At 34.9% G+C, this 15,843-nt stretch overlaps 1 protein-coding gene across 1 annotated transcript in view; it reads left to right on the forward strand.

Moving 5' to 3' along the window:
• Positions 1–287: 287 nt before the first annotated feature.
• The window catches only part of ATF7IP2 (activating transcription factor 7 interacting protein 2), a 42,977-nt gene continuing 27,421 nt past the window's right edge, over positions 288–15,843 (forward strand). The window contains exons 1-5 of the mRNA XM_054589229.1: positions 288–1,126; positions 2,296–2,420; positions 6,103–6,237; positions 7,226–7,324; positions 13,631–13,791. Coding sequence (XP_054445204.1) covers positions 298–1,126; positions 2,296–2,420; positions 6,103–6,237; positions 7,226–7,324; positions 13,631–13,791 — 1,349 coding nt within the window. The 5' untranslated portion in view covers positions 288–297. The remainder of the gene's footprint in view (positions 1,127–2,295; positions 2,421–6,102; positions 6,238–7,225; positions 7,325–13,630; positions 13,792–15,843) is intronic.

The following is a 15,843-nucleotide window of genomic DNA, read 5'->3' on the forward strand; positions in this document are numbered from 1 at the left end:
TAGAAACTGCATTGAATCTATAGATTGTTTTGGGTAGTATGGACATTTTAATGATGTCAGTTCTTCCTATCCATGAACATGGTATATCTTCCACTTATTTGTATCTTCTTCTATTTCTTTCTTCAGTGTCTTATAATTTTTCAAGTATAGGTCTTCTACATTCTTGGTTAAATTTAGTCCTGGGTATTTTTTTCTATTTGAAGTCAACATTGTTTTAATATTTAAAATAAATGTTAATTTTTAGTCTTCTGGAGAAATGCATTTAAATATGGTATCTTAAATTCTAGGATATGAAAGATGGCAAGTCCAGATAGAAGTAAACGGAAGATACTAAAAGCAAAAAAAACAATGCCTGCCAGTTGCCGGAAGCAAATAGAGATCCTCAATAAGTCAAAGAATATTGAAGCACTGAAAACAGCAGCAATTGGGAATAATATGTCAAGTGATAATCAAAATTCAAGTATTGGTGTTATAAATAACAAGTGTAGACATTCTGAAAATGATGCTCTCTCATTGGACGCTACCAAAAATTCAGTATGCTCACAGAAATGTAACGGAGTTTCTCAGAATTTAATAAAACCACTAGAATTTGGTTTGGAAACAAGATTTCAGTACATTGAAGAACAAGTTGTATCCCTCTACCAAAAGCCAAATAAACCAATAGAATCTCCCAGGAAACTGTCTACACAAGATGCAAAAGATTCACAAAACACTTCTGAAAACCATTTTGAATATCAGGGAAATGTAACAAGATCCTTTTTTGAACAACACAACGTGGATTGTAATCTGAAATCCATTAGTCCTCCACACAGTGTATTGAGTGGTATAGTTCAAATGCCAAAGTCTACAGCAATCAATACCTTGGATGATAAGAGAGTTGACAAGATGGTTTCCCAATTAGAAACACAATATAAAAGGCAAAATGACATTGTGATTTTAAGTTCAGACACCCAATTTGTTCCTGTTGATAAAACATCTATGGTGGCGAATTCAGTCATTTCTAGTAACTGTACTGCTGACAGTATGAAAGGTGAAGAATCGTGTAGAACCTGTCATTCCAGCATTTCAAATTGTGAAAATACAGACTCAACATGGCTGTCATCACTTGACACAGATAGGAGTAACAGTAAGTGTATATTTGTACACCTTTTGTGCAAATCAAAATAGTTTTTGGGGGGATTTTACAGTCTCAAGTGTAGAAACAGTATACAAGGTGGGGAAAAAGTAGGCTTATAAATTGCTTGCAAGGAAAATAATACAATAATTAAAAATAATTATACAAGAGTAAACTGTTTTGCACACTCATAACTGTAAATATACCTTTTTTCCACCCTATATAGGAAAGAAAGTAGACAATGACAATAATTATTTCAGAATATCTTGTTTCAGAACCATTCTTGGTGGGGTGGGGAAATGTATCTTCTATGTCCAAAGGGAAGTAAATTCTGTCAAAGAAGAAATCAGTCACTTTTCCTTGAGAATGCAAAAAAAAAAGGTAGTTCATGGCATTTGTTTGGTTTATTTCATCTATGTACTTTCTTATTTTAAAGTTTCATTTATTAGATTAATAGGAGGCTAGTTGAGAGAGAGTGGGTTTTTTTTTAATTGTTAGTGAACCTATTTTATTTTTCATAGTATTGACCTGTAAATCACATGCCAAGTATGAGCTGATAGATAAGAATATATACATATGTACATACATGTGTGTGTAGAGTGAGAGAACATATCAAATACTTACTCAATGCAGTTTTAGTGTTATGAAATCATTAAAATACCTAAAGCATATTTCATTAGAAGTAGACTTTTTGTTAGGTAATTAATGTAAGAAAAAACTGATTCTATAGGATAAATCTTGTGTTCTTGTCTAGAATACAGAATGATCATTTAACAAGGTGAATTTAAAATTGCTTAAAAATACGATCACCTCTTAAAAATACATAGGACTGCCTAAGTAACTTCATAAAAATATTGTGGCCACTTAAGTAACTAAAAACATATAGAGGATTAAATGATATAGTTTATTCAGTTTTTGCCAGTATTAAAATGATGTTACATGTGTATTAAATAAAGTTGAAGGGAATGTGTGTCTGAGACCAGACCCCTACCTAGGGTATTCATTTAAAAAAAAAACACCTAGATTGTTGCAATTTTTTATACAATCACATTATCTAAAAATTTCTACCATGGTCACATTTTAGTTTTTTCATTTGCTTAGAAAGTCCCTAAATTAAGGAATTTCCCTGTTTCCTTCATTAGAAGGAATATTTTTATCTCTGATCTTTCCATCTCCCCAAGGCCATAATCAAAAGAAGAGGATGTTTACAGAAAACAAAGAAAATGTTAAGCGCATGAAAACTTCAGAGCAAATTAATGAAAATATTTGTGTAGCTCTGGAAAAGCAAACAGCATTGCTGGAACAGGTAAAATATTGGGACTTAAATATTTTTTCAGAAACTTTTACTTTTGATTAAAAATGATAAGTTAATCTCCACAGTGATTTAGTACAGATGATTTTCACTTGATGCAAAGCTGGTATATAAAAACTGAATTAGCAGATGGAGTTATTAGGGGTTATTGGATGGATTTATTTTCAAAAAACTAAATTATCTAATTATTTACATTTCCAAAATATTTCTTGTTTCTTGAGAATGATCCTATGCAGAGTAACCAAGGTAGAGTGCTCTGGTAGAAAGAGAAGGGGCTTTAGGTCAACATTATATTTAAATGTCTTCGTGAGTCAGATACTGCAAGACCTTGAGCTTTGCTGAAAAATCTATTTTGTACTGGCCATGGGGTTCTTTGGTCTGCATCTGTAGCTGTTTGTAGACATTATCACAGTTGATCACTATTCCCTATGTCAGACAACCCAAAAGTTCATTGCAAAGTCCTGTTACATTCAGGCTTACTTGCCCTAATTTCCAAGTTTACACAGAGATGCTGTTGTTATCTGACATTTTGCTTTATAATATCATTATATGCATGCTTTGCTTTTCATTTTTGCCCCATATCATCTCATTGTATTACAGTTTCCATACATGTCTGATCAACTCTGAATAATGAGATTCAATTTTAGTAGGCCCTGTTTTGATCATCCCGGTTTGCTATTTTACTGTACAGTTACCACTAGAATGCCACAGCTAAAAGTCATTAAGTAGTAAATTAATGCCTTGTAGGCTGTAATGAAACAAACAAAAAAAGTCCCAATTCAAACTATCCTGCTAACTGCATGAGAAACAAAAACAGCTGTTTTCTAAAATAGATCATTACAATTATATAGTTATATATTTTATGAATGTGTATTTACATAATATCTGGAAGTCTTTTTGAAAGACTCATGCAAAACCAGCTTAACAGATGAGTCAACAGTTTTTCCCTTTCTACTTCCTCCTACTTCCAGGAAGACCAAAAGAAACACTAAGAATATGTAAATGTTCCATCGTTTGCAGGGAAGAGGTAGCAGAATTATCATAAGCGCTGGATATAAGCAAAAGGTTGGGGATCTTTACTGGGGCTTATTCCCAGTGACTGAATTCAGAAATAAGGTCTGATATGGACAGATAAAGACAAAATCACTCTAATCCTTGAAAGTTTTCATTTCACTGGCATGGAAAAATCAGGGTTTTCATTCACTACTATCTGCCTCACAAAATAGCCGGTCCAAGTTAACACAGAAAATAGTCCTTCCCAGTGACGTTTAGGGAATGTTATTTATCTTCCTGCCCCACCCCTACTGCCCACATTGAAGTTCTTTGCACAGTCTCCAGAAACAACTTGGATTTTAGCTAATTCCTTTCTTCTTACCTATCTCTAAGTAGCTAACCTAGCTTGCCCTCATTTGATGTTTTGATTTCTGTCCAAAGAGTAAACTTTCTAAACTACATCTGTTTGTTTTTTCTTGATTGAATCCCAGTGGAATAGGGTCTCCCATTCTGACATTGTTCTTCCCTCCTGAGAGAGTGCTGGAGCTGTTGACCCTTCTTTTGAGATTTCTTAAGGATCTTTGCCTAGTTCATTCTAATAAAAATTACTGAGATAGAGGGGTTTTTCTTCTAATATCCAAGTTTGTTACTCTACCCACCATATTAGAAAGTTGAGGCACATTGGGGATATACAATTGCCAGGCTTTCTCCCTCCTATAGGCCACTTTGTCATCTCCAAATTGTACCTAGGACTGCCATCTGATTTTATAATATGGACACATTACTATTGGCAGAAGACATTTGGGAGGTACTTGGTGGAGGTTATTGTGTCTGTCTTCTGTATGCAGAACACCACCACTAAATGGGCACAAATGTCCAATCTAACCAAAAATAATTACCCTTTTGTGGCATTTAATCCAAAATAATCAAATTATCAGAGTCTGTCTCCATCTGAATCACCAGGAGTACTTGTTTCAGTTGTGGTTTCTTGGTCTCACTAGTAGTTGAAGACTGTTGTTTTAGGCTGCTCATTTCTCAAACTTAACTGGTAAGAATCATTAGCGATACCTGTTAATTATGTAACTTTTCAGTCCCCTTTCTAGGACATTCTGTTTGATGAATCCAGGAGAGGGCCTAGGAATTTGTGATTTTAACAAGTGTCTGTGTGGTTCTTCCTCACCAGGGAAGTTTGACAAAAAGTGTATGGTTTTTGCTTGTTAGCAAAACAGTATTCCCACATTCAAAACATAGATCTGTCGCCAAGGTTCATCTGGGTATGAACTTCACATATTGACCCAAGCTAGTGAACTTGCAAGCATGAAATAATCCATAAAAACCACACATGGGTGACAGGTAATGGCTGTCGATGAAAATAGTATGTGTTCCTAAGTATTTATTTACATAACACATTTTAAACATGTATTACTTTAATCAAATATTTAAGAGTTGTGAAAGTAATGACAATCATGTATAATGCTGAGATACTATTGAAGTGTTAATGAAGCATTACAGAAGAAATCAAGTAGAAAATAGTGTTGAAAAGCAAGAACAATTGAAAATGGGAAGGAAAACCTTGGGAATAATCAAAATTATTGAATATGTGGCAAATCATCCAAGTGATACCAGTATAAAAGAGTTTAAGGTGGAAACTTTCTGTTTCAATTTTGAGCACCAAGAAGCAAGATATTAGGATAAAGTTGTAAATATTACTATTAAATACTTGAAATGTATTATGACTGGTTTTGTCATTATAGTAGACTACCTTCTCTGTTTCAAAAGTCGCTCACAAGACCATACATATTGACCAAATAACTACAGTAGATGTTTCTGAATGTATCTCTAATCAGAACTGTTCATATCATTCGGCTTTGAGATTAATTATGCTTTTTGAAAATATGCCAGTTGATTTTCTAAAAAATAGCCAGATAATGAAATAGATCAGTGTTTCATGTTATAGCTATCATGATCTATTAGAATAGCATGCATTATGCCAGATAACATGAGTCACCACATAATTGTCTCTCCAATTTTAACAATAAGAAAGTCACCCCCCAAAAAATTATAAAGATTATCTTCTATATTCTTTCATATTATTCATTGTTTTTTATCTTTTGGAGCTCTTCCGCATATTGTCTTTTTATGTTCTTATAAAAATCCTATGAGCATCCCTCGTTCAATATTGTATTGCCTACCCATTTGTGGACAAGGAAAATGAAGCTCAGAGATGTTGTGATTTCCCAAAGGTCATATAACTGTTAATGACAGGTTCAAGGGTCAAACTTTCATAATTTGCTCATCTCTACTAGAGCCCAACTAACCATTTTCATTGGGCTCTGTTTTTCAGATAAGTGGAGTTCCTTTCAATGGAATAGTAGGTTTAAGTTATGATCATTAAAAAATATAAATGGGATATAGGCTTTTATTGCCCTTTAATATGTATTATGGAATTCAACTGAAACTATAGAAAACCAAAAATAGCTCTATGAGAATAAATTTATTAGGTGTGTTTTGCTGAATTTGATATTCAAGTTTTATAAAACTTACTGGTATAATAATATAAATATATAAATGTATTGGTTACAGAAAATCAAGAAAAGAGCAAAGCTGTTTTTAAGCAGAAGAGAATAAAATTGCTTTTAACTTTGAAACGTGGGGTGTTTTGGTTTTTATTTTAAAATTCTAGGTCAGACATTTGATTCAACAGGAGATCTGTAGTATAAATTACAAACTATTTGATAACAAACTGAGAGAATTGACTGAACGCATTGGGAAGATACAGTGCAGGAATAAACATGAAGCAATAGCTGATGAACTCATCGTAAGTTTCTAATTTCATTTGATTTTGTTTGAGTCCTTTTAAAAAGTAGAATTTGGTGATATTTTATAGGAAAGGAAAACAATAAAGCAGACCCAAATATGATCCCTGGCCACAAACCTGAGGTACCAGATTTCTATAGTAAAGAATTGATTACATCACAGCAATATTGGTCCTTGACAAATACTTTTAGAAATATCAGTTATTCTGTGTCAGTTGACAGGCTTAATACATGGGCAGTTTCTTTTAATTCAAAATATATTCTGTATTAGAGCTTATACAACCAGTTTCAAGGGCCTGAGGGGGCGGGGAGGGCGGGTGTGTGTGTGTGTTTACTCTTTTAGGGCTACTTGCTGATTGGTGTTTGTACCAACATTAATTTTATTACGGACCAATTAGAAGTTTGGTGTTTTTATTTTCTATTCTAGAATGTCATACAAGCATCAAACATGATTTTTTTAAATTGAGATATCATTGGTTTATAACATAAGGTTCAGATGTATAACATAACTTATTGTCTGTATACATTGTATTGCACTTACCACCAAAAGTCTAGCTTCCATCCATCACCATACATTTGACTCACTTTACCCATTTAGCCCTTCTCCATCCTACCCTTCCCCTTTTGTAACCACCACCACTCTGTTGCCCATAACTAAGAGTTTGTTTTTGTTTTGTTTGAGTGAAATAAATACAATTTTGTCCTTTTCTCTGTGACTTATTTCACTTAGCCATAACACCCTAAAGTTTCATTCATTTTGTTACAAATGACAGTATTTTCTTTTTTAATGGCTGCATAATATGCCATTGTATATATACCATATCTTTATCCATTCTTCAGTAGGATTTAAATCTTTGGCTTATATAAGAATTTCTCATTTATTTGGGTGGATGCTTAAGTCTCACAAAACTACTTTGGAAAATAGTTTTCTCTCCATCTCTATATATTTTTAGTACTCTAGTTGCATATTTACTTGTTTTTCTCTTCTAGGCAAAAATAGCAAAACTTCAAAGACGTATTAAAAAACTATTGTTATCTCAAAGGAATTATTTGGATCCAAACATGTTATCCAGTAATACAGCCTGTAAGGTTGGTATAAACACATAGGAGTTTCACTAGCTTTTTTGGCTTACATTATAGTAGTTGGATTATAAGGAATGAATATGTTTCAAAACTCAGAGGAATTGAAAGATAATAAATTGATAACTAGAGTATTCCTATAACTTTATCTCTGGGGATGATACCCTTAGGTAGCCAAAAGTAAATGCCATGTGTATTACTTTAATAAAGCAAGTAGAGAGGTGATTTGTGATTGTCTAGACTATCTCCCTCACCATGATTTTATCATGATGAAACATATACAGCAAAGCTGAAATAATTTTACAGCGAACACTTGTATGCTCAGCACCTAAATTCCACCTTTACTATTTTAATATATTTATTTTTCTCATTATCTGTCAACCTAGTCATCCCTTAAGCCATCTTTAGGTATGATACATTAAGTACGAATATATTTTGTATCAAAATACAATGTATACATAAAACAAGTTAACATAGGTATCATTAAGTAGAGGTTAGTATCTGTTTATATTTTTATGTAAAATTCAAATATATTCTTCAGTACACATTCACTGAATTTTTTTTCTTGTAGTGTCTTTATTCACCTTGGTATTATATTTATGCTAGCCTCAGTAAATGAATTGGGAAGTATTCCCTCCCCTATTTTCTAAAAGTGTGTAAGATTTTTATTACTTCCTTAAATGTTTGATAGTGTCCACCTCTGAGTTTTCTTTATGGGAAGACTTTATCTTCAAAATTCAATTAATAGGTGTAAGGCAATTCAGATATTTTTATTTCATTTTGTATCAGTCTTGTAGGCTATTTTTTGAAAGGAATTCATTCATTTTATCTAAGTTGTTGAATGTTTCAGCATAAAATTATTGGTAAAATTAAATTCCCTTGTCTCTTTAATATTTGTAGACCTGTAGTGATATATTCTGTTACATTTCTGATACTTGTAAGCTGTTTTTTCCTTAATCAGTCTTGCTAGGTATTCTTAAAATCTTACTAATTCTCTATCACTTGTATATTTTCTGTTTTTTATTAGGTTCTTCCTCTTACTTTGGATATAATTTTTTCTTCTTTTTCCGGCTTCTTAAGAGAGAAATAGCATTAATTTTTAACCTTTTCTGCTAGAAAATATTTAAAGCTATGAATTTCCTTCTAAGCACTGCTTTTTCTTAGTACCTTCTAAGCATCTTCTCGGTGTAGAGACTACAATATCATATTTGATAAATTGTATTTTTGTTTTCTATCAATTCAAAAAAATTCTGATTTCCCTATAGTATTGTTCTTTGACTCACGGACTATTTAGAAGTGCGTATTTAATTTCCAAACATTTGATACTCCTCTAGGTGTGTTATTTTTACTGATACTCAATTTCATTTTGGTCCAAGAACACACTATGTAAAATTTCAGTCTTGACAGTTAATTGATACATACTTTTGTAGTCCAAGATATAGTTTCCCTTGGTGAATGTTTCATGTATACTTGAAAAGAATACTGGGTATAATGTTCTCTACATGTCACTTTTGTGTTAATTGTGCCACAGTGACTGAGAATGGTGAATAAGAGCCATGAAAAGATGTATATGACCTAATCCTCACAACCTGTGAATATCATACTTTACATGGTAGAAGGACCTTTTAGATGGGAAGCTTATTTTGAGGGCTCAGTATTCATAAGAGTACTTATTAAAAGGAGTCAAGAAGGTCACAGCAGAAGAAAGAGATAGGACAATGGAAGCAGAGGTTGGAATGATTGCACAGAAAATGGAGGAGGGGACTGTTTGCCAAAGAATGATGGCAGCTTCTAAACCTGGGAAAAGGAAACAGATTCTCCCCTGAAGTCTCCAGAAGAGATACAGCCCTGCAAGCAACTTGGTCTTGGCTTAGTGAAACTGATTTCAAATGTCTGGCCTCCAACACTATGATGGAATAAATTTCTGTTTTAAACTATCCAGTGTGTGGTAATTTGTTACAGCGGCCTTAGGAAACTAATACAGAATGTGTTACCAGGGCATGTGGGATGCTGCTCTAACAAATAACTAAAAATGTGAAGGTGGATTTTGAATGGGGCAATGGGTAGAGGCTGGAAGAATATTAAGCATAATTATTTTAAATCTTGGATTTCCTTGAGCAGACTCTTAGTAGAAATGTAGATGGTAAATACTGCAAGTGAGGGCTCAGAAAGGAAATGAGGAGCACCTTAGAGAAAACCTATATAGTCAAAGACAATATCTAAATCTTCATAAAAAGACTTGGTAGAAGTATGGACATTTACAAGCACAGTTGGTAAGGACTCAAAAGGAAATGGGGAAAGAGGATTCTTGCTACATAGTGGCAGGAAGCTTAGCTGAATTGTGTCCTGCAGTGATATGGAAACAGGACTTGTAAATGATGAACTTGGGTTTTTATTAGCCTAACAGATTTTTGAGCAAAGTGTTGAAGGTTTGGCTTGGTTTCTTGCTTTTTATAGTAAAATGTGAGAGGGAAGAGGTAAGTAGAAGGAGGAACACTTCAGCAAAAAAACGATCCAGAAGGACTTGATTTGGAAAATTCTGAGTGTATTCAGATTTTTCTGCAAATCTTTTTCTGCAAAAGACCCTAAAATGTCATCTGTAGAGAAAGCCAATGGTGTATCAGGACAAGCTTTTGATAGTGCTTGAGGAAGGTCAAAAGGTCAGAGCATTCAGTCATGGAGCTCTGAAGAGATTAGGCATTTGACTCTCCTTCAGCAGGTAGTTAATCCTGTTTAGATGTTTAGATTTAGTGTGTAGGTCCTGGACTTCTTATGTGAGTTATAGTTCAGTGACAATTTACTTTTCAGAATCTTTGCCGTGCTATTTTCTGGTTGGCTTTATCCTTCTGGCTCCACTGGATCTCCTGCACAATCCTTGCCAAATGCTGCCTTGGGTTCTCCACTGATGTTGGGTGGGAAGTTCAGAAAGTGTATTATGGTTGCTGCCACTGCAGTAGATTGGGCCTGCAGCTGCCCCAGATGTGGAGCAGGGACACTGCTGGTGCCTCGGTAGTCCACTCCCATTGTGCCAAGTATGGGATGATGGCCCCACTGACACTGCAGTGGATTTGACCCACTGCTTTTCCGGGTGTGGAGTTCTGGGGATTGGTTCCTGGCTGGCTTTTGGTAACATTGCTACTGAAGCCAGTTAGAGCTGCTGTTACTGCAGGTATCAGGTAGGAACCCAGCTGACACTTGCTGCAGTGAATGTAGCTGCTGATTCTGCATTCACTGCAGGTGTGGAGTGGGGGACTAGCCAACACTGCTGTGGGTTTGGGGAGGACAGGTCCCTGGCTTTTCTAGCATGCAGTGCAGTATATGTAGACAATAAAAAGAAAACTCAGGTAATTTTGTGGTGTTGCTCTTCCATCTTGAAGTCCCCACATAGCCTGCCCTCTTCTTTCTACCTTTCAGAGGCATTTTATGATTATCCATTGAATTAATTCTAAGACGTTTAGTTGTGATTTGAAGGGAGGAGCAGGGTAAAGTGACTCTATGTCATATTGTCCTGGAATTAACAGAGTACGTATGTTTTTTACTGTTGTTTTCCAGTGTCTGAACCTATTTCTACATATAAAATCTGTACATGTAATACAATATTTCAGAAATCTGCCTTTGTATATCTGCATTTTAGTTCATGTTATCCATCAGAAAAGCCTATGAGTTGGCCAATCAAATGATACTTTTGTATTGATTAATATACATGTATTTTAAATACTGGAAGTTCTCAGCTGAAGCATGGGCTAAAGGTTTCACCTTCAAGTTTCAAACAAAACTCATTTACTAGAAGAGCAAGTTGAAATTTTCTTTACGTCTGGTCTTCACTCATTCCTAGAAGTGACCAAGAGTGAAAAAATTTCTTCATTAAATTCTAATGTTTATTAGTTCTTATAACTTAGTTTAATGATTTTCAACCTTTTTCATCTCATGGTACAATGAACTACTAATTCTGCAACATGCCAAAAATACACTTTTTGCCTATATGACCAAAAAACAGCTATAATTCTGATTCATTCACACCAAACACCTATTGTTGTGTTGACTCTTGTCATTTTTTTGTCAGCCTAAGACAAATAGGTCAGCGCTGCTGACTAGTCAGTTATTGCATCTTTTTTCCTTTATTTTTTAATGTTTTTTTTAAGTATATGTTATTGATTATGCTATTACAGTTGTCCAGTTTTTTTCTCCCCATTATCCTCCTCCACCTGGTACCCACATTCCTTCCAGCATTCTTGCCCTCTTAGTTCATGTCCATAGGTCATACCTATAAGTTCTTTGGTTTCTCCATTTCCTATACTATTCTTAACCTCCCCCTGTCTATTTTGTGCCTACTAGTTATGCTTCTTATTCCCTGTACCTTTTCTCCCATCTTCTCCCTTCCCCCAACCCACTGATATCCTCCATGTGATCTCCATTTCTGTGATTCTGTTCCTGTCCTAGTTATTTGCTTAGTTTGTTTTAATTTTGTTTCTTTTAGGTTCACTTGTTGATAGTTGTGAGTTTGTTGTCATTTTAATGTTAATAGTTTTGATTTTCTCTTTCTTAGGATAAGTCCCTTTAACATTTCCTATAATATGGGCTTGGTGATGATGAACTTCTTTAACTTTACCTTGTCTGAGAAGCACTTTATCTGCCCTTCTATTCTAAATGATAGCTTTGCTGGATAGAGTAATCTTAGGTATAGGTCCTTGCCTTTCATGACTTTGAATACTTCTTTCCAGCCCCTTCTTGCCTGCATGGTTTCTTTTGAGAAATCAACTGATAGTCTTATGGAAACTCCTTTGTAGGTAACTCTCTTCTTTTCTCTTGCTGCTTTTAGGATTCTCTTCTTACTTTTAACTGTGGGTAATTTAATTATGATGTGTCCTGGTGTGTTCCACCTTGGGTCCAGCCTGTCTTGGACTCTCTGAGCTTCCTGGACTTGTATATCTGTTTTCTTTGCCAGAATGGGAAAGTTTTCTTTCACTATTTTTCAAAATAAGTTTTCAGTTTCTTGCTCTTCCTCTACTCCTCCTGGCATCCCTATGATTGGGATGTTGAAACATTTAAAGTTATCCCAGAGGTTCCTAAGCCTCTCCTCACTTTTTTGAACTCTTGTTTCTTCTGTTCTGGTTAAATGTTTATTTCTTCCTTTTGTTTCAAACTGATGACTTGCATACTGGTTTCCTTCTATTCACTGTTGGTTCCCTGTATATTTTTCTTTATTTCACTTTGTATAGCCTTCATTTCTTCCTTTATTTTATGGCTGTACTCAGTCATTTCTGTGAGCATCCAGATTACCAGGGTTTTGAACTCTGCATCTGATAGGTTGGCTATCTCCTTGTTGCTTAGTTCTTTTTCTGGAGTTTTGATCTGTTCTCTCATTTGGGCCATATTTCTTTGTCTCCTCAATTTGTCAGCGCACCTGTTACATTGTAAGGGGTGGAGCCTTAGGTATTCACTAGGGCAGGGCAACCCACTTTGCTGCACTGTGGCACTGTATTTGGGGGAGGGGGTCAGAAAGGGAGCAGTGCCTCTTGCCTGGCTGTTGCCCACCTTTCAAGAGACTGGCAGTTTCTCCTACTGCCATAACTTTCACAGGTTTTTAAAACCTAAGGTTCTGAGGCTTTATTTTGTCTAAGATGGAACCCTGGGTTGTGTGGTCTGTCTCACTCTCCAGTTGTTCCTCCTGGTTTATCCATCTGCAAATGTGGGACCACCCAGTTAGCCAATTTCTGCCTTGCTGCAGGTCCTCTCCACCCCGGCTACCTGTCTCCATCCTCCTACCAGTCTGGATGAATGTTTCTTCAACTCCTTGGTTGTCAGACTTCCATACAGTTCAATATTCTGGCAGTTGCGGTTGTTTTTTGTTTTTAAATTGATTGTTTCCTTCTTTTGGTTTGTGAGGAAGCTAAGCACATCTACCTACTTCTCCATCTTGGCTGGAACTCTTAATGTTTTATTGTTTGTACTAGTACAGTTGTGATATTCTTTTCCCCTTTGCCCCACACCCATACTGCATCTTTTAAATTTTCTTTTGGCACACTGGTTTAAAATCACTGACTCAGGTGCTTGTTTTTCCTTCCTTCAAGCTGGGAAGTTAATTTGTACTATCATCACTTTGATTTCTCTGAAGTATTTTTTAAAATTCATTTTGACAGAAACAGCAGTCACAGTCATCAGCTATTGAAATACATATAACTTAATATACGTTTTGCCGTCTGTATGCGAGACTATTTTTAAGAACATTTTCTAAGTTAAATTTTACCTATCAGTTTTGTGTGGACACAATTAGTAACCCTTTGCTCAAATGCTTTTACCTCACCCAATTAACAGGTTGCAAATTCAGAGACTCTGAATTTCGATAAGAACCCAGAGTTTGTTAATAGTGCAGATGAAAGAAAGACTTCTGTGACCTCTGAACCTTCTAACCCTTCAGAAAAAGCAAGTGAAAAGATTGATTTGTCACAGGATCATGATGAGGCTGTTTCTGAAAGGTAAGCATTTCCACAAAAATGCATAAACTTATTTATCTAAATACATGCTTGTAAACATATACCACTTTGTCAGTTAAGTATAAAATAGCTTAAAGCTTCAAATTTATATGAACACTTTTTTTTATTATGAAGGAACAGAATTGGTTCTTCAAAGCTTTTATTGTTGTTTTAACAGTACTAAATAAAATTTTGAATTGGTTAGGTAGTCAAGTTTTTATTATGACGCTTTCTACCTTTGGTGTCATGACAGGAGTGATCAACTGGAGCACTCTCCTAGTTGCCAGTTCTACTCATGGAAAAGTCAAGGCCCTATGACACAGTGATTTTTAAAAATTACACAAAGGAGTAAGACTAGAGAAAAAGTGCATAAGCAGTGTCATAACTTCAAATTAGAGGGAACTGGTTAAATCATTTGCATTATTGAGTCACAAAACAGCTGAGACACTTTATCTCCAGTTTACTTAAAAAGATTTGGGACTTATAGGGAAGAAGTAGTTTAGTTTAACAAAAAAGCGTGATTGGTGATCCTGTCCTTGAGTAATTTTCAAGGAGGTGGGGGTGCATTTTAATCAATTACTTTCTCTTCACTAGTGATTCTCAACAGTTTGAAGCTTAATAGTATTATTTATTTATTCTTAACATTTACTTCTTAAAATGTCCTATGGTGTCGTTTTTATATGTTAAATTATACTTCAGCTTTTAAAAACAGAAAAACATGTAACCAAATTAAGTGAATTAAATGATGGTCATTGTTTGAGGAACACAGGCTTTCCTCCGAATAACTGCATATTCAAGAATGAATAAAACAAAGGAGAAGCAGTGTTGATCTACACCTGGGGTGTCCAGCCTGCGGCCTGCAGGCCACATGTGGCCCAGGATGGCTATGAATGTAGCTCAACACAGAAATCGTAAATTTAATTAAAACATTGAGGTTTTTTTGTGATTATGTGTTGCAGTGTCACATAAAATAAATGGACATATTCTCTCACTATTGTACTCATGCGTGGCTTCAGTTTTATGGTGCTGTTTGGTTTCCAGTGTGTTGTCTTCTAAGCGCAGACAGTAGCATTGACATCATCAGACTTTACACATGTGCTTGTAGTGACTTAGTGAGGCAGTAATTAACAACATTTCAACCTACCATTGCAACGTTAGGCATTTAATGTTATTTTGGAGTCAGGTAAGCATTCTAATTTGATTATTAAAGGTATTTCCACACCTCTGTGGCACCTCGCCTACCACGCTTTATAATCAGCCCTCTGCCTCACTCTGCTTTGGCAGCAGAGAGGGCTGTGGAAAGACCCAAACCTTACTTCCTATTTTCCTGTCAATTAATTTTTATAATAAAAGTAAATAAAGTCTCATCATTATTTTTTAAATCTATCCTGGCCTCTACAACATCTCAAAAGAAAAAAAACCAAAAAAGAAAAATTATAAATGAAGGAAGATTGTTCAGTGAAAAGTGAACAGATGACTACTTTTTTGTTGAGGCAAATAGTAAGGCACTCTGCTTAATTTGGAGGGAATTTGTGCAAGTTTTCAAAGACTATAACTTGAAAAGGCATTATATGCAAAAACATGCTACCAAAATCAATGCAAATGAAGCATTGTGTCATAAGGACAAAATAGCGGAATTGAAAAAAAGTCTGTCTTAACAAAAATTTTCTAAAAAGTTGTAACTCAGGTGGATTCCATTGTAAAAGCTAGTTATATGGTAGCATATTTGATAGCAAAAAAATCAAAACCATTTACTGAGAGTGAGTTTATTAAGCAATGTATAGAAAGCATGGCAGATATAATTTGCCTTGAAAAAAATGGGGATATTTCTAAAATCAGTTTGTCTCACCAGATTATAGCCAGGTAAATTGAAGAAATTGGAAAATCTATCAAAAGAAGTTTGGAGAGTAAAGCCAATTTTAAATTTTATGCTTTGGTGATGGATGATAGCACTGATACTGCAGATACAGCTCAACCTACCATTTTTAATAGAGGTATTGATGACAAATATAATGACATTGAAGAAGTGGCTTCTTTAGTGCCATTAAATGACAC

Source organism: Pteronotus mesoamericanus, unplaced genomic scaffold (genome assembly GCF_021234165.1).
Source record: "Pteronotus mesoamericanus isolate MK-2021 breed Mesoamerican mustached bat unplaced genomic scaffold, CSHL_Meso_final scaffold_167, whole genome shotgun sequence".
Taxonomy (NCBI): Eukaryota; Metazoa; Chordata; class Mammalia; order Chiroptera; family Mormoopidae; genus Pteronotus; species Pteronotus mesoamericanus.